At 42.2% G+C, this 24,452-nt stretch overlaps 1 protein-coding gene across 3 annotated transcripts; it reads left to right on the top strand.

Moving 5' to 3' along the window:
* SSU72 (SSU72 homolog, RNA polymerase II CTD phosphatase) lies at nucleotides 1-24,179 on the top strand. 3 transcript variants are annotated; one of them, XR_008453223.1, is made up of 6 exons: nucleotides 1-211; nucleotides 7,756-7,953; nucleotides 12,764-12,970; nucleotides 15,077-15,161; nucleotides 15,678-15,885; nucleotides 16,586-20,766. XR_008453223.1 is itself a non-coding variant. In XM_009556743.2 (5 exons), exons 1-5 carry the CDS (start codon nucleotides 132-134, stop codon nucleotides 23,638-23,640), a joined length of 585 nt encoding a protein of 194 aa, XP_009555038.2. In that variant the 5' UTR covers nucleotides 16-131; the 3' UTR covers nucleotides 23,641-24,179. The 3 variants fall into 3 exon arrangements, 1 of the variants encoding a protein (XP_009555038.2); XR_008453222.1 differs by having other exon boundaries at nucleotides 15,077-15,885; nucleotides 16,586-20,769; XM_009556743.2 differs by lacking the exons at nucleotides 12,764-12,970; nucleotides 15,077-15,161; nucleotides 15,678-15,885; nucleotides 16,586-20,766 and adding exons at nucleotides 20,779-20,918; nucleotides 22,395-22,513; nucleotides 23,539-24,179 and having other exon boundaries at nucleotides 16-211; nucleotides 7,756-7,899.
* The last annotated feature ends 273 nt before the right edge of the window (nucleotides 24,180-24,452 follow it).

Raw genomic sequence — 24,452 nt, 5'->3', positions numbered from 1 at the left:
CCCCCACGCCCCTTCCGCCTCGCCCCGGCTCCGCCCGCCGCCGCCGCCGCCATTTTGTGTGAGCGCGCGGCGCGGGGCCGAGCGGGGACCGGGATCGGCGGGGCCTGGAGGAGCCGCTGCCCCTGCCCGCCATGCCTTCCTCGCCGCTCCGCGTGGCCGTGGTGTGCTCCAGCAACCAGAACCGCAGCATGGAGGCGCACAACATCCTCAGGTAAACAGGGGAACCGTCCCCCTCCCGTCGCCAGGCCGGGGCCTCCGCACCCAGCGCTGCCGAGCGGGGTCTGGGGCGGCTCCCGTGTGAGGGAGGTGGGAAAGAGAAGGCTCTGGGGAGACGTTAGAGCAGCTTCCAGTACTGAAAGGGGCTCCAGGAAGGCCGGGAGGGGCTCTTGATCAGGGAGAGTAGGGAGAGGATGAGGGGGATGTTTTTCAGCTGAAAGAGGGGAGATTTAGATGAGATTTTTGGGAGAAACGTTTTCCTGTGCGGGTGGGGAGGCCCTGGCCCAGGTTGCCCAGAGGAATGGTGGCTCCCCCATCCTTGAAGGGGTTCCAGGCCAGTTTGGATGGGGCTTGGAGCCCCTGAGCCAGTGGGAGGTGTCCCTGCCCGTGGCAGGGGGTGGGACTGGATGGGCTTTGAGGTTTCTTCCATCCCAAACCATGAGGGAACCGTATGGACTTTGACATCCCTTCCAACCCAAACCATGAGGGAAATCGGGCTGTTTAGCCTGGAGGAAAGGAGGCTGAAGAGAGACCTTATCACTGCCTACAACTGTGATAAAGGAATTACCGAGGTGGGTGCTGGCCTCTTCTCCCAAGTGACAGGTGATGAGATGAGAGGAAATGGCTTCAAGTTGTGCCTGAGCTGATTGCAATTAAATATCAAAATTAAACATTTCTTCACCAAAGAGGGTATTGAGCACTGCAACGGCTGCCCAGGGAGGTGGTCGAGTTCCCATCCCTGGAGGTGTTTAAAAGACAGGTAGACGAAGCGCTCAGGGATCTGGTCTACTAGTAGGCAGGTACAATTGGACTCGATCTCAGAAGCCTTATTCAACCAAAGGATTCTGTGATTCATGATAGGCACCGAACAGCTCTGTGTCCTGGCCTCTGAGAACGTGAATGCTCCTTCTCTGTCATCTTTTCCTTGCTGTAAAAAGCTTTTCTTCCTTCCATCTGAAGACTGGAATGGCTCTCTGCACTGAAAGGGAGTCTTGTCCTCTGGCAGGAAAACTGGGCAGAGTGTTTGGTGCAGAATGTTGCATGTCTGTGAGGTGATGAGGGTTCGTTTAGCACTGCAAATGCTTGGCTGAAGTCAGAAGGGGAAGTGGCAAACAGGCAGGAGAGACCTGATCTGCCAGAAATCCTGTTCCTAAACCTTTCCTGTGCATTGCAGGAACATGATAAAAGACTTTTTTGTTGTTGTGCAACGTAATGTTCACATTAAAAGACATGTTGCCAGCACAGTAAATCAAACAACTGTGTCAAAATTGTGTGCTATGTGTTTTTATTCAGCCGTGAGAGGAGAAGGGTTAGGGGAGACCTTGTTCCCATGTACCAGTGCATAAAGGGTGTCTGTCAAGAGGATGGAGACTCTTTTTCTACACGAAGTCACATGGAAAAGACACGGGGTAATGGGTGTAAGTTGCTTCTGGGGACGTTCCAGTTGGATTCCAGAAGAAAATGTTTCACCATGAGAGTAGTTAAACATTGGAATAATCTCCCTGGGGAAGTGGTACATTCCTCAACCCCGGACATTTTTAAGCTTCATCTTGACAGGGTCTTGTGCCATCTCATTTAAACAATTTTTCACTTGAAAAGATTGAACCAGGTGATCCTTGAGGTCCCTTCTAACATGGTGTTCTATGTAAATAAAAACAACAGCTTCCAAAGGAATAAATCGTAAAGCGTCTGGTCTGGCAGCCATCTTACTGTGAGAAGCGTCTGATGTTGTTAGGACTTCAACTCGGCATCAGAGTTACTTGTGGCAAAACATGATATCACCAGTAACTGCTGGGTGGGGAAGATGCTGCTCTTCTGTTGTTTTTCTGCTAATAATACTGGGACAGAGCTTAAACTGAAGCCTGGGTACGAAGGGCAAAGTTAAGCTCCCCTCTAATGTCTAGCCTTTTTCTTTCTCTCTGTTTTCACAGAAGAAGTAAATTGCTTCCGGTGTGACTGATCTTCTGGCAAAAGTGGCAGGGAAATGTTTCTTGGAAAGTCTCTCCTCCTTTAAGATTTTAGTTAAAAAATAGCAGAATGTATTTGGAAAATGTTTATTTTCAGCATATTCCTCCCCTGTAATTATAGCAAGAATAGCATAGACGGCAAAACAGAGATGAATTGCTGATGCTGTTCTATAGGAATAACCGACCCCTGCGAGGAGAGTGGTCTTTGCCAGTAAACTTTGGGAAAATGTTTGCGTTGGCACAAAATCAGCCTGCTTCGCCAGTCCAGGGGAATGTCTCACTGAATATTGCACCACAGTTTGAAGGAACACATTAAAAGTTTCATAATAATTTCTTAGTTTCTCCTTAACTCTTCTTCTTCTTTTAAGTATTTTGTTCAGGACCCTAAGGGACACAAATTCTACAGCACTGCAGGTGACTTTGGAATCCAGCCTTCAATGTTGAACACCTTAATGAACATTCATAAACAATGCTTTGTAATGTGCAGCCTGAGATCTTGCGTAACTATTCTCAGCACTTTTAAAAAAAATATTTGTTAGGAAATGTATAAAAATTAATTAACTTTTGCTGTTCAAGTATTTGTCTTATATTTGCTGAGTTTTCTAGGTTTATGTAATGTTGTAAGTCAGGCTTCAGAATTAACTTCTCGATCCATTCAGTGTTTTAATGAATCGCAGGTTTTAGTTAAGCCAAAGTTTTGATGTAGAATTTTTATCAATAACTTTGCTTATTCCATTTTTCAATTTATAGAGAAAAATATCTATCAGTAAGGCAAGCTTATTTTTACTTTTCAGATGTTAGGCCTACCTAAACCTTGAGCTTAATGGCATGCTACTTCCTTTTAAAGCAAAAATGATCTTGCAGAAACATTTGAACTTCTAATGCATTTATAAAACATAAAATTTAACCCTCTGTGTATAACATCAAGGTGAAATGTTTGATTTATCTGGTATGCTTTTCTTGGAACGCTTTACCTGCGTTCATCACTTCTCACTTCTCTGTTTCTTCTTAGCTTATCTTTTTTAATGCATGAAATTATGAAGTGGTTTCAATAGGCTTATTTAACATAGTAATGTAGTTAGGTTTTGTAACATCCCAGTGTTCTCTCTTTTGTCTTCAGCAATTTGGGGGGTGGTATTTGGGTTCATTTTCCTCTCTTTCTTTGAACTTAAGGTATCAGATAGTAAGAGTTACTTTTTTTTAGGGACATTTTTATAAACTTTCTGTCCTTTTAAAGTGCAGCGGCTCATTCCAGGAGGATTTGCAATGAGTCTCAATTGCCAGCATGAATTTCTCATCCACCCTTGCTGTACTTGACGTCTCTTGCTGACACTTGTGGAAAACAAATTATGCCTTAGGTCTTTTTCATATCTCAGTAATCAATCTACCAGTTCCTGGTGCTGTCTTGGTTCAGTATAGTTCCCATTTGCTTTATAGTATGCTTCTGTATTTTCTAACTAACAAGGTTTTAAACATTTTGTTCCAATCTTCCCACAGAAATCAGATTGAAGGTCTTTTGAAGTTTGTTAATAGAGTAATTGCCATCACCATATGGGTATGTTGAGACATTAAAGCAAAGGGAACAGAGGAAGAGCAATGAGGACTCTGCGGAAAGGCATAATCCTTCTTTAAAAGCTGTCGAACCGGTCCTTAGGTCAGATCTTACTCATCTTATGTTTCTTGCTTTTGTGAATATAATCTGTGTGTAGGTCGTGTCTTTTTTGCCGCAGTATGCGGATGTAGGCTGTGGTTCTCCTTCAGACGTAGAAGAGGAAGGTGGAAGGGTAACACTTCTCTTATTACTGAACTTTATGATACAGCAGCTGCATCACTTCTGTTTGTGTTGTAACTTGGTTGCATGCTGGTGGCCTTCACAAAGAAGTTGCATTTCAAACTCTTGCAGTGTACGGGAGGTGCTCTAGTGACCTTGTATTCAGCTCGTAACGCATGGATGTCCTATCCCAGTTTCTTGAGTTCAGGGCGTCTTTTACTCCTGATAATGAAAACTGGTAGGATACTGATATGCTGCTACGCTACCTGTGTGCCCCTTTGTTTTAGGAGACCAAGTGTGTTAAGAAGTTAGGAGTGTGTACGTGAGATATCGTAGTCGCAGTGAAGAGACTGAAATACTGAAATCCCTGTAGCAGAAACTTGAGTTCCCTAGTTGATGCTGATTTAGGGCTCAAAACTGACCATGGAGGAGAACTTTGGGTAACTTGCAAGGGTGCAGCCCAAGTCAGTGCTCACCACTTCTCTACTGGCATTACCTGTCAGCAGCTGAGCGCAGTGAGGTATTGACATTTGTTAATTTCCTTAATTTAAGGAAACTTGAATTGTATTAATAAACCCACAAGAAGAAGGAAGTGTTTTAATATCTTTATATTAAATCACTTTCATTTGACAGCATTATCACTGATGATGCAAATAACAAGAAGTTGATAATGTTTTAAAGATCTAATGATCAAAATTAGTTAACAGTGCTTGGGTTCCTGATGTTTAGCAGAGGGAGCTTTAGGGGACTGGGGTTACGTTTTAAATATTGATTAAATGACGTAAGATGTTTTCAGAGTGGTCTACAAGGAGGGCACTGTTGCAAATTATTTCCCTCCTATGTGTTGTGGGAGGGGATGCTTTAAAATAAGTGATTTTGTCCCCTGAAAATCTTTACTGCTAGCAACTGCAGTGGTGCTGCAGGGTTTATTGCATTTGCTTTAATGTTTAGTAATACTTATCACTGGCCACTGTAAGAAGAGAAGCTGTGGTGTTATGGCCTTACAGTAAGCAGAAAATCCCAATATATAATAAGCATGTGAGATCCCCGAATAACAATGCAGTAGGAGAAGGATGTGGATAAAAGTTCATGCCTTAATCCGTGTGGATTAATATTATTATTCCTTTGAGTGCTTGAAGCTGAGCTGTAACAGCTCTGTTGTGTGTTAGTGCAGTCCCTTGTTGCAGCAGCAGTTGTGTCCCAGATGAAATGCATTGTAGTGGGCCCTGAGATTCCCTGGAGGGAAACGCCAGGACTGTTTGCAGGTTCTTTAATTACAACCCGGTAGATTAAGGGGCACGTGATGGGTCCACGTGATCTTGTAATAAGCTTTGGACTTAAACCGAAGTAAGCACGCTTGCTGAAAATGAGATCAGTACTGGCTTGTGTTTCTACTTAGTATATGGATAGCTTTTGTACATTAGTCTTAATAGTATTTAATAAACAGCTCGAAATCTCACGTTTTCAGGTCTGTTAGTGTTTAAGCTTCACATTTTCTGAAATCGGTGCTAGGCGAGTATGTTAGAGTGTCTTTACTCCTTACGGTGAAGTTGAAGATCATGATTTTCCATCTTCTGGGTAGTTATACTAGGCCAAGAACAAATACTAGATACACATTTTCCTGTAGAAAAAGTTCATTGTTAAAAGGCTGTCACATAACAGCAGATCCTTGATGACTCACTAAACTAGATCTGCCCAGCTGCTTAGGAAAAGCAGGCTCTGTGAGTAATGACTGCGCAGGCATTCTTCCCTCTCCCCAGCATTCCAGTTGTGAAAGAAGTGTGGTGAAACACTTTCAGAATGTTCTGTAATTGTACACCTGGGGCATAGTGTAAAAGCTGTACCGTGGTGACTGCTGGTGTAAAGCATGAAATACCCTGTGAGAAATGCATATTCTAGTTTTTTGGGGAGGCAGTCATCAGTGGGTCATGTGCACTAGAGGCACAAATGTTTGATATGTGGAACTTCACGTGAAGATTTCTGCTTTGTATGAGATTGTGCAAACTTAAGGGTATTTCCAGCAGCTGGAGACAGGCTTCTTCATGCATGACCTGAGCAGACCTATTTCAAAGAATAACATTAAAGGAAAAATTAATAGGAGGAAAGCATAGAAGAAGATACTTCTTTGTTGTGATGTTACTCCTTTGCATTAATGTGAGAGAGAGAAAAAGAAGGCAGAAAGTGCTGGGTGTCAAAGCCTACTTTCTTAGTTGGTATTAAAATTCTTAGCAAAAATAGCTTCAAGTGATAGGTATAGAAAGAAAATAGAGGTGAAATACCTGGGAAAGGGGATGATTTGAAACATTAATATTGTCTGCAGTTCCTCGGTACATGTTATAGCTCTCTTCATGTCCAGTAGAAGCAGAACAAAAACTCAGAGCTGGAAGTATTGCAGGAAAATAAACTGAATGTAACTGGTGCAGTTATGAGTCACTGCTAATGTGAGGGAGGGCTGGAAGGGGGAGAGAATTGCCCTTTTTTTCCACTTGCATCCGTTTCCAGCATTTAGTCCTGCAGAAAGTAGCGAAGAAAAATCATCATGTGTCCTGTCTGTTCACAGAAACAAGAACCTATAAATAGCTGCTGGAAGAAAAAGTGTAGTGAAGCAAGGAAAAGGAAAGGAGGGGCTGTGTTCCTATAGGACAAGTTAAAGGAAATGCTGCTCTTGATACTTAGCAGTTCTTAAGCTTTGGGGCAAATCTTCATCACAGTCTCTGCATAGAAGGTTTTTGGATCACTTTGAAAACAGTATTTGAAGGCAAACATGCAATTAGAATTAGTGTCTTCTACTGAATTTCCTTGCTAAACTTGCACGTGAAGGCCTAGGAGTCAGCACATGAGCTGTCGTTCCAATTGTCCACTTGGGTCTCTTGCACTGCGTCCCAGTCTCATGCTTGCTCTTCTCAGAAGGCAGCTCTGTGACCTCACTTATTTTGAGGGAAGTGGTGTGGACCTTGGGTTGTTTGCTTGCTTTTTGTTTTAACACCGTTCGCTCTCAGACTCTGATGGAGCTGAAAGTGGGGGTCCTTAAAAAAAAAATGAGGTTAAGCCATTGTCTTGACCTGTTTCAGAAGTTAAGTTGTCATTACGTAGCCAAATGTTCCATCATTCTGGACAACAGTGACGGTATTTTACTGTTTAACTTTGTCCACCAGAAAACAATCAGGTTTCAGTCTTGTTATTAAAAAAAAATAAAATGTTTCCTAATGTTACTTAAGGATTTCTTGAGGTTCAAGTAAGTGTATTTAGGTTAATCAGAGTATTTTGGCATTACCCCTGAAGGCAAGCAGGTTCCTGCCTCTTTAGTCTTTAAATTATAATTATTAAACAAGTAGTTCTTCATGAAAATGGAATGGAGCTATCTCTGGCTCACCCAGGAGCTGTAGGTGCCAGCCGGCAGAGTGTGTGTCCCACTCTATAAAGATAATTGCTCAGTATGTTTTTCAGACAAAATCATCTCTGCCTATGCTGTATTGTCCAAGACTGAATATAGAATGCATACTTGTTGCAAATCCAAGATGCCTGAAGCACAAGAGAAATCTCCAAAACACTACATGCCATAATTCTAAGAAAATTTCATGTAAAATAGAGGTGTTCCTTTAGAAATGGTTCTTGAGTTTTCATTGTAACTGTGAGGAAATGTGCACATTGGGTTCACTTGGAAATGTGATTGTGATTTGTCTGATTTCTAAAATCGGACATTTTGTTTTTGAAATTCAGTGTGTGTTCTTCTGCACTTTGGTGTTTCAAGTCCATCTAATTTAATTGCCTTTTTCTCCCCCTTTTCCCTCTGTCTTTCAGCAAACGAGGATTCAGTGTCCGATCCTTTGGAACAGGGACTCATGTGAAACTGCCAGGACCAGCACCGGACAAGCCGAATGTTTATGATTTCAAAACAACATATGATCAGATGTACAATGATCTGCTTAGGAAAGACAAAGAACTGTATCCCTGTGGCATGGCCTTTTTAAAAAATCCAATATGGTTCATCTCTGAAAGGTGTAATTCATTATTTGCCATTATCCGTTAAGAATATATAGTTGCTTCACTGGCGATCTTAAAGTGGTTTAGGTTTATAGGAGGGTGTTTTTTTCACAGTGGGCCTCATGCTTCCTTATGGGCTGTCAAGTTAAAATGCACGCATTCCAAATGCTCTTTTGTAGTACGTAACACGTTCTGCTCTTAAATGAAAGCACATTAGTACAATCACAGATTGTCCATTACCACCAGTGCACTGTGGATTGTGTTCTCTCAGTGCAAAGACCGTCCTGATAACGGATATGTGAAGAGCGACCACCTCGACATTAATATTGTATTTAGCTCAGACACTGACAGGTAAGGTTTACAGTATACTTTCTCTGGGAGAGAGGATACCTTCCATCAAAGAGCTCGCCCTTCTCACTGTGAATTTCCTGATACATGATTTGATCTGTGCATCAGAAAGAGAAAATCCTACAGCATATTATAAATCATAGAATCAGTAGGTTGGGAAAGACCATTAGGATCATCGAGTCCAACCATAAAAGCATGGACACAGGAGAGCCCAATAACATATTTAAGAGCAGAGGTGATCAGGGTTACGCGCACTACTTAAACCCATGACTGATGTCAACCTGCATGATTTTAGAACATCTCTATTTAAAGGTGACTTTTCATTTGTTTTTAAGAAAATCCACCGACATACAGGATTGGGGCACTCATTCCTGATACTCTTTCCTTAGCAAGGGATCTGATTTTTTTTTTTAATGTTAAATATGAAGGAGAAAAAAAAAACTCTGAAGGATTCATTATATGCTGAATTTCTGCTTACAAGATAGAGGACCCTCTAGAATGAAGCATCCCAGAAATGAGCATTGGTAATTCAGTAGAGCAGTCTTTGCACGGCCATCTGAAGATCCGAAAGAATGTTAACATGGTTTAGGCAGCATAATTATACTCAAATAGCCTAATTTTTTTGCATATTTTTTTAAAAAAATAGACTAAGACTACACAGGTTGTCAGAGACTAGAAAACATGGAGCATGATAGAAACTAATTCAAGCCAAGGAGTCAGCAAACTGGGTAACTCAGAGGTAGCTGTACAGTTTTTTGGTAGCACGGATTATACTATGGTTTACTGCTGCTCAGCAAATTCTGTGTTGTATTTGCTGGTCCGAAATAGTAAATTTGAGCTCCCTGAGACCCCAGGGGTGGTGGCTTCTTTTGTATCAGGCATTGAAAGAGTTCTGTTAAGAAGGGCAGGGCTGCTTGAGTAAACCTATAGAGCACAGGGAGAACTGGTTGAACATTAGAACACCTTTCTTGTGGTGTTCCACACAAATTGTATGCCTTGCAGGGTTTTGATTTCCTCATATCAAGTTAGAGGGCCTTCCTTAAAATAAACAAACCTGAAGGTGCAGGGCATACTCTTGGTGATTCACATGTGTGATGTGCTGAGGTGGGAGGGGTTGTATCCCTCTACCCATAGAGAAGGAAAATCTTGCGAACCCATCTTAACGATGCATGCCATATCTTGATTAAAAAAAATACTTAAAGAGAAAATTATTTGAATTGAGAGGTCATTCTAACAAGCACTAATGACTTGTCGTTTCCTTGTTGCGTTCTTCATTGCTGCCATGCTGAATATGGCACTGCTTTAGGATAAACCCAACAAAAAGCCTACCTAGTCCCCCTAGTTCAGCACACTCTGGAATTACAGTTTTGGTACTGCTCCATGCTCTGTTCCCCAAATGCATTTGCAGTGTTAACAGTTGAATCTTTTCTCACGATGAAAGAAAGCAACTTTAAACAATAGACATTGCAAGGGAAAATGGGCAAGAACAATTGCCTCTCCATCTTTGCATTTTTTGATTCTCAGATAACGTAAATTAAGGTTTTTAGATTGAAGACTGACGGTGCAGAAAGCAACTCCATTTCCAGAAATGGGTTTTCAAGGTAAAGACTTTTGCAGTAACCAAAACCAGATGTACTCTCATTAGAGATGTGCAGTAGCTTTTTGTGAATCGGGGTCATGTGGGCTCTCAGATTTCTTTGAGTGAGCATAACTTCGTTGAGGTGATGGGCATGCATACATTACCTGCTGAAGGGTGGGCGTGCTCTTTTCAAAGGCTGTGGTGTAACTGGTACAGGAAAACAAAAGAAGGTGTAGTTCTTCATGTGATTGAGCTGCTTGTTCTGTTCCCCAGTCTTGCTTTCATGAGCTAAGCAGAGAGGACTGCCATCTGTAGCCATGTGGTTTGAAATAGTGTATCTTGATGAGAACTGTCTGCCTGTTCCTGTGCTGGGACACTTGAAGTTTGAGTGATGTCCTTCCTGCAATTCTCTGTGCAAACAGGAGCCCAAAGCATCGTGGACAGTAGATACTCAGTGAAATCTTGGCTGTAAGGGACTTAGAACATTCTCTGTTGACCACCCAAGTAAAAGACCCCTTTTCAGAAATCAGTAGTGTGGAACAGAAAGGAGCTGCTGCAGTGCTGGGCATCAGTCAAAGCTAGGTTAAAAATGGGTTAGGGTGAAAAGATCCACTGAAACTCGTATTCCCTCGTAGAAGGGAGGGAGAACTATCAAAAACCCACTCTGCAAAGACTAAAAGCACCTTCACTGCAGTTAATCGGTGAAAAACAGAGCACAAGCTCGCATACCTCGAAGGCATATGTTGAATTTCAGAAGCGCAGACATACAGACTCGGTTGAGTAGGTGGTTACAGGATATCTAAAATGTAAGAACTGCGAAGCATTTTAAGATGTGGTAGTTAAACCTTATAGTTAACTAAATATCCACACCTACCATTGCATTTTTAGAATATTGCATTTCAGATACCTGCATCCTAGCAGAGGGCTGCGACAAAGCAGTTTACGGCCTCTCTGAATGCAGTTTTTTGTTGCTTTTTAAAATACTTTAATTTCTAGGAGAACAGTAGAGGATTCTAGTGCTGACCTGTAAGAGACCCAAATGCTGGCTGCAGTACCTGTGGGGCTTAGTGTGAATACACCACCTTCTCGTATTTGCAAGGGTAACTGTGCCCCTAACGGCTGTGTGAAGGGGTGTAAGGACTTAGTTCTAATTATGTGATTGTGACTTGAAAGATGAAACAAAAAGAGGAAAACTGGTGAGCCTTGCCTTCAAAAATGCAAAAACTAGTCTCTAAACACCAATTTAAATCTGCAATAGCAGTGGCTTTTATGCCCAAGGATAGGAAATAGAAAGCTGACCGCATTCTGCAGCAGTAGCTCTCAGGTTCCTCATCGATATTGCTTAACTCCATGATTGTTTCTTCTCCCTTCTCAACACTGATGTATCTGTGACCCTGAGATGGAAGGTACCTAGTGGTTTCCAGAGGCAAGTTTTTTTGTTAGGGTTTCTAGGCAGCCTACCTCTACTTTGCAAGCTCGGCCTACTGCTGTTTTCCACTTTTTTACCTCTTCTTTTAATTTGATCTGCTGTCTAACTCTAGATTGGTTCCGTTTTTAGCTCCGTAGTTACATAAAGATATGAAATTGCAATTGGGGGGGGGAGACAGGACATGTCCTCAAGAAGTTGCTAAAGCTGCGCACCACATAGAAAGGAAAATGTTTTAAAGATGAAGAAAAATGGGCTGGGTACATCTTGCTCAAAGACATAAGGTTTCTTTTCTGTCAAAAAAAAAAATGCAGTGGTAATCTAGATGATCACGATTTGACTTAGTTTGTGAACTCCACGTTTTCGGTGCATGACCACGTAGGTTTTGTGCTATTGCTGATGTACAGTGGTTGGGGTTTTTTTGGTAGTACCCTTCACATTCAAAAGAAGAGGAAACAGTTTCCTCTGTCACGTGCAGACCGCTCTGCCAGTAAATATTCACAGCATTGTGGTCTCCCCATAGCTGACACTTGTCCCTGGGCAATGGACCTTCTAATGGAAGGTGTCCCTGCCCAATGCAAGGGGATTTAAAGACTCTTGCAACCCAAACTATTCTTTGTTTCTATCTCCCAGTCTTCCATCTGTCTAAGGAGATGTGGGCTATGAAAGGGCAAGAGACATTTCAGTAGAATATAAGTAGAGGGACATGTGGTGCTTTTGGAGCAAGCATAGGCTTGAGGGGCCCTGTATTGCAGTTCCAGAATTGAAGGGGGAGAAATCTGCAGCAGCTTCTGGCATGGACAAGATGTTCGCAAGGTCGCAAGGACATTACCACTTTTTCCACAATTAGGTGTAGCGTATATTCTGAGGCAGGAGGTGTCTGTTACCGCCTTGGGCTTAGTTGTTTAGAATTCCTGGGTTCATATAGTCAGGTTCTTGAGAATTCTTGCACCTAAACTCATCAGTTTTCTCTAACACATCTTCTTAATGAAGGAGTAAACTGATGTGGAGAAGCCAGTTAGTAAATTTTCGTAGCCTGATAGGTAAGGGAACAGACACAAAGATTTGGGTCTCTGCTATGGTTCATCTAGAGCATAAATCAGAAACTTTTTTTTTTCTGCCCTTTAAATCTCTTAAATCGTTTGGTTATGCAAACCATTCCTTCCAGTGGGCTTAGACTTTTATTTTCTTGAGAGGGGGTAGCGTCAAATGATGTCCTGGGTCTTATTCCCACTTTCAAAAAGTGGCGTATGATCCTGACAGCCAGATGCGTGATGGCCTGAGGTGATGGTTGTGCAGGCATTCATGAGGAAAGGCTGTTGGAAGAAGAGTTGGCAGTGACGGGAATATCTTGCTGTAAACCCCTTCCCTAGTCCCTTTTCAATAGCATTTGCTGGTTGCAGAAGCTTTTGCCACCTATAACAAAGCTTTAGGACCCATAATACCTGAGTAGTAATTCCTGACGTGTTTAGATCGATGAACTGCCCTAATACACGGAGCATTTATACTGGACCACTGTCCTGCAAGCTGTACAGAGCAACCTGGAGTTGCTTAGTGGGGAAAGTAATCACTGCGTGGGTGCACAGGAGGACTGGTGAGATCCGCAGAGCATCTGCATCCTGCTTGCTGGGGCCGTATAGCTCAGTCTTGAAGAGTAACTTAATTAAATTCCACTTCAGGTAAGCTCTTCGCTCATAAATTTATCTTATGTTTTCATTTGATTTTCTTAATGAATTTTAAACTGATAAACAGGTGTCAGCTTCTGTTCTGAGCTGTCATTCCAGGGGTCAGTGGGATAGATTCTGTATCTTGGTAAAGCACATATTTTAGGCATGTTTGGGGGATTGTTTTTTTGTTTGTTTTGGATTTTTTTTCATTTTCATGAAGCCTGACCTTGCAAAAGCTAGTAGTAGTTGAAATTGTGGCCTGCTGCAAGTCAGTGGTAAAAGTTCAGTTGAAAGCAGTGCAGCACGAGTCTCATTTTCTTTCTTAACCTCTCTTTCAAAGTACCTTAATAATCCTAGAAATAGAGGGAAGGGGTGAGAATGGAAAGTGTTTTAAACTGGGTTTGAACAGTCTTCCAAAAGGCGCGTTTCTGCTAATCTGTATGCTTCCAGCCGTAAGCTAAATTCCAATCCCTTTTTCTCTGTGAGGGATCATAAGACCAAAACACTTCACAAATACTCAGGCCTTGCAAAGGCAGCAGTTTTCAGTACTTTTAAATTTGGCTTCTGATCAGGCTGCCATTAGTTTCATTCACGTTAAAAATGAAATACTTCAAACTATTCAAAACCACATAGAACATTTTTAAATATTCTATCCTCTGTGTTTGAACTTCTGGAACATGGCAGAAACTCCAGTCTAATAGTCCATGTTCTTCAGCATAAATGAAACATCCTCTGCCATCCTGTCTGTCTGCTAGGTAGTCTTTGGAAGGTTTATTTCCTTAACCAAGGTGGGTCCTGGACAGATGCTTTAAAGAATTCTGTCTAAAAAATCCTGTCTGAGGCTGATAACTATTGCAAATCCGGGGTAGAATTTGAGTGATTTTGTTGGCTCTAGTTCAGTTGCAACATCTGAACTCTGAATGAACACATATGTTTGAATCTTTAAGAGCCTTTAAAAGGGCATTCTTGGAAGTAAAGGTGACCCTTGGATCCGAGACTTCAGAAACTTGAATGGATGTTGAAAATAAGACTCTTTCAGTTATATTCCTGCCATCTGCTGGTCTCCAGAATGCACTATGCGCAATTAGCATTGCCTAATTATGTTCTGTGGTATAAGCAGATCGCAGTGCGTTGGCTTTGTGGCCTGTGGTAGAGCGAGGGAAGCTTTTCTGACTAGCGTTAGCAGTAGATACAGCACAACACTCGTGGCTTGCTCTTTGCAGAGCTGACTTCTTAGCCTGGCCTTGCTTTATATCCTGTCATTACTCTAAGGAACTTTATACAAGGGTAAGTAAATGCTGGTTCCTTCACTGTTGCTCAGGATCCTGTCGCAGTGTTGCACTAAGGACTCTTTGCTGCATCAACACCTCATCCAGTGTGTTTCTTTCTCTGCGTGCTGCCATTTAAAAGTGGCCCTGCTGTCTTCATGAATGTGTTCGCAGCTTTCCCAAATCTGTGAAATGAAAGGACCTAATTGATTTGTTTTGCAATAATTTCGTTTTGCTTTTATCTGAGTTACCCTACCCAGCTATGACTCTATTTAGTTCAAAATTACCTTTGAGTTCTATAGTACAAAGCAGAGACTACAACAGAGACCAGTTTGAAGGTAGTTGTTGCAGACCCTGTTTGCCGGAGACGTTAAATGGAATGACTCCCCACAGCTACCTCGGAGTACTTCCCCCCTGCCCAGTCCTACAACATCTGCTGCTTGTCTTCTGAAATCTGGCACTTGTTTCTAAACCTGTGAAGAGCACCCAGAAGTCAGGTGTGATACTTGGGAACCCTGTTATGATTCCCTCTTGCTTTTCTACTGGTCCTGATAATGATTTCTGTATTCCTTTTTGTGTCCATCTCATCACATATTGGACTTACCATTGAGCTGTCTTAACAAGCGATCGAGGCACTGTAGGTTCCAGCAATCAAAATCAAACTTCTCTTGAAGTAGCCTCCTGGATGAAGTGCATTTGACGGATGGTATAGTCAAACATGCCACATCTTTGAAGTCATCTTGTGTTTTGCCTCTTGTATCTTGTCTTTCTGGTAGTCCCTTTAGTAGGTCTTCTCCAGCTCTTTGGCGATGGACTTTGCTATCGCTTCTGTTCTTTTCCCTTTTGACAGCTTCTGTCTGTCCAGGTTCATCTTCAAATATGGCTTGAGCTGCTGAGCACTGACAAGTCGTGGTGTTCTCTTTGGACCAGCTGCTGTGAGTATGCCCAGTTGAATTTTATCTGTGCAGCTTGGGAATGCTATGGATTTGTCCTTGACAGTGAAAAACAAGTGACGCTTCAATTCATTAATGCAGATACAAATGTCATCAGAAATGTTATTTAACCCAAATTAGTATTTTTGTGATATTTTGGGCTGGCATATTCTCAGCGTTAAAAGACTCTTAAGTCACACGCTGCCACAAAAGACATGTTCACAACCTCTGGTTTGTACCAAAACCACACAATTTAGATTCCCAATGAAAGGCAGTTTGCACTCTGGATGTGGAATGTAGGGAGTTATTGTGGTCCTAATCACAGTTGCTCAGAAATCCGAATTCGTAGTGCTAGTGCCCATTTTCAGTCTCTTTTTCCTTGTAAAAGGAGCAGATTCTGAAGGGGAAAGAAGGTTGGGCAGTCTCACCCCCCCCAAGCATCTCCTTTAAGTAAACATCTAGTTCCCAGGCATTTCACCAAGCAGGTTGAACACAACACGTCTTCTGTTTATAATGCAGATACTAATAAATTAAGATGATATGGAAAAGAGACCTGCCAATGCCATTCATGCTCCTGTCAGAGGTGTTCTGCTCTGCTGCTTTTTCACAAGGAAAGGCAGTATTTGTGTGATGACGGCGATACCAGATGAATAACCAGCATGTCAGAGTTGTTTGAGGATGTAGCAGCTTTGGGTGCCAGCGTTAAAGATGTTTCTTTTTCTAAAAGGTGTGCATACGTTTTAGCAAATGTAGTTTGCCCAATTATGTTTAATAAATTAGTCTTTTTTTATATATTTTAGATGACTATAATTAATTTACACACCCCATCTTTCAGCTCAAATCACTTGAGGTTAATTTTCAGTTTCAGCTGGGAGTTTAAGTGAAACTTACCTCTTACTGACCAAAGTATCTAATATTTTGTCTTCTATCACACAGGATTTTAACTTAAAAAAATTTAGTGGAAAACAGAACTCACCTGGCTATGTGCAACTCTGCTTTTAGTCCATCACATTTTCCTGAAGTTCTCATTCAGAATTCTGTGGTTTTCTTGTATCTCTAAGCTGAGGTGGTAGGTAGAGGCTCCATCATCCCAGTTACAGGCAAAATACTTGCCTTTAACTAGATTTATTCTAGTGCAACATAAAACCTTGAGGTCTGAAAGTTCTGGAATGTCTTTGGCTGGGTTAGGTGACGTGGAGGCAGCGCTTCATACTAGGGGAGAGAGGGACACAATTCTTGTTAATGGGAAGTCAAATCTGGTGCTTTCAGCGATTATTTTAATGGAGATTATTCAGTACTTTTTTCGGGTGCTGGCAGCTCCGTTTAATGTTGATGTATTGAGGGAATTAGTGTCGATGACTAGTTCTTTAGGGAATATGCTGTATTTTATCTAGGAGCTAAGAAAAAAGTACTGTCTGTCCCTGCAGAGAAACTTCAAGGCACTTTCCCACTAGATTCTGCTGCTCAGCGTGAAGAAGAGCATGCCAAGACGCCCTTTAATTCTTCATGGACAGGTTTACAAGTTGTTCTAAAGATCATCTTCAGTTTCTTGAAATGTTCGCCTCTGAAATAAAACTTGGAATAACTGCTGTTCTCCACTACGGCTGAACAGAGGGGTGAGTGTGTTGTTAACAGGCATAGATGGGGAGATGGCGCTAACATTTGAGCCATTAAAAAGAATTAATAACACCACTAGTGATTTTTATGTAGCTGAATGTGCGTATTCGGTGCAGCTTTAAGTTACAGAAATACAGACCAGACCCTGGAACACCTAATTAGGAGACGCTGTAAATACACAAGAGCATCAGCTTAAGTGTTTTGGGCTTTTTTCCTGTTAATTTTCATAGTACTTGAAAGAAATAACATGTAGCATCTGTAGGAGACATTCTTCTTGTCATTGTTCTAAGTCTGCCTATTGCTTTTCTAACATGTTTTACCCTGCTGACCTCTGTCAGAGCATCGTCATCACACAATCTTGAGGGGCTGATGTGTTGAAAAAGCTATATACTTATTTTTTCCCTAAATTTTTTTTTTTTAGTCAGTTGCCAGCTCTCACGAAATTAGAGCCAGGATCTAATTTCCTAACAGACACTGCAATCTACACTTTATTGGATTTCATGGTCTGGTAAGCACCAAATCTTTGCTGCTCTGTTCAGCCGCACAAACACTATCAGCAAAACAAGTTGGACATTTGTGGAAGCAATGCGTTGTTACCATTGCCTTTCAGCACGGGAGTGGTGAACATGGACATGGAAGAGATTCTATACTGGGGTTGGGAACACCCGTTTTCTTCTTTGTAGGCTTTATGACATACAGGGCAGGTTTAGGAATTGCGCTAATCATAATCAATGCGTGAAGAGAACTACGAGAATATATTGAAGAAGAAAACGCTTTGGTTTCTCGAGGTTCTCTGCACATTCTGTGGATGTTCTCCCATATGGCAGTTCCACTTTAGCGAAAGCCCCTGTTCACAGCTCCTACCCAGGCTTGCTCATTGTTTGCCAAGCGGACCAGTTGGACCATGGTGGGAGATGGGTAAAACAGTAGAGTTTAATTTCTGTAAAACTCCTTTGGAGCACTACTGGTGTTTAGGGAGAAGGGTTTATACAGCATCGTTAGTTGAAGTTGCTTTCAGTAGAGCCTTCTGGAGAGGGCTTGACTAACTGACACTTTCTGGTGGTTTTGAGCTTGGAAACTGCCTGGGAGGGGGAAGAAGGCTTTTGGAATGTTGTGGATCATTGGTATTTTCTTTGTGATGACTTTCTGTGCCCATGCTTTTGTCACAAATAGTGGCCAGAGGTTTTGAGTTGCTCAGTTCAAAGCAAACACATCAGTACATTCTTATGGAATATCCTTTAGTAAATGGAGAGAATGCACGGTCAGTGACGGTAGGAATAGCTAGGTATAGCCATCTCCATAAGGATCAGAAACAATGCTGCATCTGTTGGAAAAACTCAACTTGTATCATAACATCTCCTTTTTCTATCAAATATTTCCATTACTGAGTTGGCATGCATAAATTTCATTATATTGTGGACCTGTTTAGCATAGTTATTCCAATAAATGTGGTAACTGAATTGGATTCGCTGTAAAAATGTGATGGATTTACTCTACCAATAGTTTGCAGTGGGTGACGGCCTCTTAGATAAATGTATGTATGGTTTTTTTGTCTTTCTGAGCGTGGTAGCGTTAAGGCAGCTCCTGTGGCCAGACAACAGCGCTGAAAGCCAGGTGAGAATTCTGGGAGTGCCTTCTGCAGAAGTGACTGCTGAAAAGAAAGAGCAGAGAGCCATAGGATAGGGAGCATGGAGTTGAAATCTGCTGGAAGGAAAGCAGGGTCTGACTTAAATGGTTCAACATCTGTCAGTGTAAGAAAGCCATTAATAAATTAGAATATCTTTGCATTCACCTGAGCTCGTGAAGAGAAAGAAGCTGAGTTGCGGCGATGCAGTGAAACCGGTGATGCAGATCGCATCCCCCCACTTGCAGAAAGGATGGCATGCTGTTTTTCCCAGGTGAAAAAAATTGCAGACAACCAAATATGAATCTTAACTGCTTGTTTCAGTCTCCTTTTATAGGCAGATGGACCCTTGGAAAAAAAATAGCTCGAAGTTGGCAGCAGAAAGCTCAACTGTGAAGCAGAAAGCTTGACTGTGTGGGTTTTTTGAGTATGCGTAATTCTGTCTCCAAGCTCAGTCAGGAAAGCTAGGGGACAGATGCCAGCAACATTTTATCCTAGAAAGGGAAAAAAAGAACCCCCAAAAGTGTGTGGGATGTTGTGCATTTTTTCCTTGAGCTGCATGATGTAGGAATGAGGACTGAGGAGCCCAGAAAGGGCTCGTCTTCAAACGGAACGCAACGCAACCAGGTGGTTGCAAGCGTTTTAGAAATGGCTGTTGCAGTCATTTTCAGGCTTCGCACAGAACCAGAGGTCTGAGATGGCTGCGTAGAAGTGGATTTTTTCCAAGCATGACAAACCCAAGAGGGTTTTACAGGGGTGCGGTGAGGAAGCAGTGGGTGCTGCTGCACAAGAGCTGCTTTTCAGAAGCCTTTGGGCTGTGAAGGACAATTCTTTAATTATATAGGGATAAATCTTTGGGAAGGGAGAGCGGTCAAAGGCTTGAGGGTGACCCGAAGAAGGAAATACAGTGAAAGTCAGTTGGCTGAGAGACAATTGATCATTCAGTTCAAACAACAGATCATTCAGTTTGTGATTCAAAATTAAGATTTTCTTTAGCCGAGAAGCTAAAGTGCAGTGATGCAGACATATGAGAGAACTGAGCATACTTCCCGTATAAAGTAGACTCTTACAGGTTTAATTTTTAATATAGCTTAGACACTTGAAAGACTTGAAAGCTTTGGAGGCTGTTTGCTTGAAGACTGTTGAAGAACACTTGGAAGCGTATAGATTAGTGGGTGTAGAGCTGGCTGCTGCGGGCGGTGGAGCCTGAGATGCCAGAGGGCAACTGCAAAAAGGTCGACAGAAAGTCGTTGGTCTCTTGATACAAAAGGTCAGGAATCTTCTCTGAAAAGAGTTAAGGTTCCTGTTAGGGGTGTATATGACCTTTTCAACAAGGATGTAAGCCTAGACGACTTCTTATGTACTTGCTGCTAATGATGGAAATCTTTATGGTCAGATTCCTTCTGTTATCTCTATAGACTGTTGCCCTTACTGCTATTTTAATGTAAAAATGCATACTAAGATGGCTAAAAATACTGCTCTTTCAAAGCAAGGAAGAGATGCATCACTTTCCAGGCTTTCTAAATTAAAATCTTTCCTGGTATTCCTAATTTACCCTTAAAACTTTGCCTCCCGAGGGAGTTTGGTTTTAGTCGGGTGAGGGGATATATGTGGCAGTCAACCCTGGTGCGCTCCTAATGAAACCACGTGTCCCAGAAGGCTGAGAAGACAGTGGGATTAGTGGATCCTGTCGGCAAGGGGGATACAGGATGTAAATCTGAGCCTCAAGGTTACGGTAGCAGCATAAATATAGCTACCAAGCAGCAGAACAGATTCCTTTCACACAGTGACTGAAGTTCTGACAGGCATGAAGTCAGTGTTTTTCTTCATTCCCTTTTATATATCTTGGGATATTTTTAAGGGTGTATGCCTCGTGGTTTATTTAACTTTCTTCGGGAGCTCAGTTGTGCAAAGCCAAAGCTTGGGCAAGAAATCATGCAGGTGTGCAGCTTCCCCGAGGAACACCGTATCATTGACTTTGAAGACACCGGCCCCTGGAGCGAGGGGCAGCGACTTCAGGGAATGTAGGACGTTCTGCTCATGCAAACAGCTAACTCTGTGTTCTAAGCATTATAGATATAAAAATAGTTACCCAAGAAAAACTGTCCTTCGGAGAAACTCAGCTTTTATTGGGGCCTTTTAAAGCTGTCTCTGCATTGTACCGATGACAGTGACAGGTCTGAAAACCAGCAGCTTTGTGAATTGTGCTGATGGGGGTTGTGCTGGCACCTTGGGTATCTATTTAGTGGCCACTGGTCTTTATACTGGCAAACAAAGATTCTTATCTTAAAGATAGAGAAATAATTTAACTTGTACTGGCCATTTGCTCAAAAACTTGACTTTTCTTAAAGTAATGGTACTTAACTCGAGCAACTTCAGATACACACAGAATGGGATTTTACACATGTTGGACAGAAACAAGAGAATCAAGCCACGACCAGAAAGATTCCAGAACTGCAAAGATGTTTTTGATTTGATCCTAACGTGTGAAGAAAGAGTCTATGATCAAGTAGTAGAAGGTAAGGATCCTGAACTGATAACCAAGTTAATTTTCAGTGCTTTCCCCCCCTTCTCCCCGAAATCCTCCACAAATATGGAAAGTTCTCTGCCTACGGCTGCTGGAACACCAGCAGGGACACCGGCTCAGAGTCCATTGATGTTAGGTACCAGAGAAGTGATGGCTGAATACTTATTTCTAAATGAAGCTGGTGTTGGTAGCTACACGGAGTGTGTTTGTGTAGCAATTTTAAGGGCCGATATAAAGAAATACAGCTTTGCCCTTAAATGAATAAGAGTGAGATTTACAGGAAGAATCTCAGTTGAGATTGGGTTCTGCATGAGCACGGTGCAGCCACCTTGATGTGAACACACTGGAAGTCGTGGGGGTTCAGCAATGACTTGTTAACTCCTGGGCAGAGAACCCTGCCTCTCTGGGAATGCTGGATACGGGCTCATGTGAGGTTTGAGGTGTTCCCTTTGTGTTGAAAGGTTGACCAACTGAAATGGTATCACACACGCAGTTAAGAAGGCTGTTGCCTTGCCTTTTCAGTCCTCGGTGGTCGTATCACAAGCTATACAGAGAACAATACATTTGGGCTTCTGCAAGCTGAGCTTCTGAGTGTCTAAGTGAAGTGTTGGGAATGTATCGCTAAATTCCGAGAGTGGCTGCCCTGGTGCTTGAATGGATCAAGTCCAGCATGGCTCAGAGAAAGCAGCTTTCACTCTAATGTTTTAGCTCAGTATTCTGAGGGAGAGAGGTGGTGGGCAACCACTTGTCAGTTTTCCTGTTATGCATCTCTCTGTCTTCATGGTAATGCCCTTTGTTTGTCCAGTGACGGAAGGAGGGTTTGAGGAGCTGCTGAATGGCTCTGGATGTGAAAGCTGCAACAGAGGCCTCAGCAGGTTTGTCAAAATGAAGTTGCAGACTGGGGTTAGCGGAGAACGCACTTCAAGAGCGTGTTCATGGGAAGGTTATGTTAGAGAGGTGTAACAATAATAAAGGAGTGGATTAGTGGGAAAAGGGTGTTTCCCCCCTCCACCCCTTGTTAATAAGCGTAACAGGTTAAAGCTAGGATTTTGTGATGTAACTCAGTAGGAGTTCACTTTGCAGAGTGTTGGATCTACAGTGCTTACTTAAAAAATGGGTGATAAAATCTCTCCAGGTGAGGAACCCCAGAATCATTCTTGACTTTTGGGAATCATGATGTCTTTACAGAGTGTCAGAGTAAGGTGAACAGTAACTTCTCTTGACCAGGGCAGATAAACTGTCACGACCCAGACACAAAACTGAATACTTTAGTTTCCAAAATCTCTCTCTCATCCTTTCAATAGAAGGGACTGTCATATAAACCTATATTAAATACACAATTTTCTAAAATCAAGTTTGGAGAAGGCAGAGGTGGGGAGTGCCCGTGTCCTTTTAAAAATACTCTGTATAGAATGCGATACCATTCCACCTAAACTTTTGCTGTTACGTGTGTTTTGTTTTCAAATAGATTTAAATTCCAGAGAGCAGGAGACGTGTCAGCCGGTACATGTGATCAATGTGGACATTCAGGATAACCACGAAGAGGCAACCCTGGGTGCTTTCCTTATCTGTGAGCTCTGCCAGTGTGTAAGTAGAGAGGGTTTATTGCCTGCGTGTACCTTAGACCCAGCCGACTGCGCAGGGGCCGGGGTTTGCTGTCTGCTCCCTAAGGGTGTTGCACATTGCAAAAGCTGTTGAAGTAAAATCCATGTCAAAAGATGTAGGTTTCCAAATTCTTGGGGCTATTTTTGGAGCAGTTGTGCCGACAGATGCATTGTAACTGAGTTCCTGGTTCCCAAAGCGGACTTGGTGTGCATTCACAGCCAAAGAATCAATTGCTTCCATGAAAAGCAGGATTGCAAAGCACTGCGTGCGACCATCGCGCTTGTGGAGCCCATACTCAAAACTGTTTATGGCAAAAATGTCTGGTTTGAAAGCATTTGTAATACGTGGGATTTAAACATCAGAATTGCCCTCTGAATCATGATGTACTTGAAAAACATCCTATGTAGGTGTGTTTCATAGCGCCACCCTGTTGTGTGTATGATGTGGACGGAAAAAACGGTGCCTTTTGTCATCCCCGTTCAATTGCTTTGGCCCTTGAAGTAAGACTAAAATAAGCAGCACTCAAAACAGTTGATAAAATTGTCAAGAGAACAGAGGAAGGCTCTGTGTGCTTTTACAGTGTGCGAGGTGACGAGTTCACCTAGCCCAGTGGGGCAACAGGCTTTTTTTTCCCTCCAGCCTGTGTGATCTATTCTGGGCTTAAATCCTTTCCAGATTCAAAAAGGAGTTCAAGGACTTGAAATTTTATCCATCTGCTCAGCGTGCTTGTAGTTATTCTGAAGCATTCCCCTTGTTATCTAGCGAGGATGTTGCCTACCCAACAAAGTACTAGTTAAGTGCTAGCTTAGGGGGTTGGAGAAGGGAGGATAAACATGATGCTAAAGATCTGGGAACGCTGGGAACCTCACTGAAGCCACCAGTGCTGCGCTGGTTGGTACAGCCTGCTGCTCGGAATTCACTGCAAGCCCAAAGCACTGAGCTATTACAGTTCTCTAAACTACATCATATCCTTGGAGTCCAGTTGCTTAGTATGTTTTCTCTTCTAGATACAGCACACGGAAGACATGGAAAATGAAATAGATGAGCTGTTACAGGAATTTGAAGAGAAAAGTGGAAGGACTTTTCTTCATACTGTCTGCTTTTATTAAAGCACATCTGTCTCTTAGGCCTTAAGAAAGATGAGGGAAGCATGTGTTTAAAGTTCTGATTATACTGTATTTTCCTGGAAAATTAATATTGGGGTTTTTTTTTTTGTTTATTTGTTCAAAAACTCCTTTTCAGTGTCTTTTTGTTTCGTTTCAGGTATTCTGTCACACGTAGGCAGAGATGCTGTTTGGGGTTGTAAATATGAGATGATTAAAAGTATACACAAAGGCCACCTATTTAAAAATGAAAATAAAGTTTTTTCTTTAAATCCTACTTTTAATTATTACAAGTAGGTGTTTAATTATGAAGAGAATGTTTCTTGAATATAAGTTTATAATGTATTTTTCCAGCTTACAAATTTATTTTTATTTCAGTTGTTGGGTTTTTTTATTTTAATGTGACAGAATGGCTGAACTACGTGAGGGTATGAATGGAACGATGAAAACAAGTATCTGTATATTATTAGGTATAAAGTTGGAAGCATCCAATAAAAATCAAAAACCCGTATGTTTGTCTGTGTTCGAAGTAGAAGCTGAATAATTGTGGCTGTTCACAGTGAGGCAAGACCCAAAGGATCTGAAGGAGCACTGGGACAGGTTGTGGAGGTGTTCCAGGCCAGGTTGGATGGGGCTCGGAGCCCCTGATCCAGTGGGAGGTGTCCCTGCCCATGGCAGGGGGTGGGACTGGATGGGCTTTGATGTTCCTTCCAATCCAAACCATTCCATGATTCTGTGAATGCTCATTCACCCGGAATGTCTTGGAAAGGGCAGTGGCAGCAAGGAGATCTCGACAGGGATCAAAAGACCTCAACAGT

This window comes from Cuculus canorus, chromosome 21 (genome assembly GCF_017976375.1).
Source record: "Cuculus canorus isolate bCucCan1 chromosome 21, bCucCan1.pri, whole genome shotgun sequence".
NCBI lineage: Eukaryota > Metazoa > Chordata > Aves > Cuculiformes > Cuculidae > Cuculus > Cuculus canorus.
This window is presented reverse-complemented; position numbering and strand designations above follow the sequence as displayed.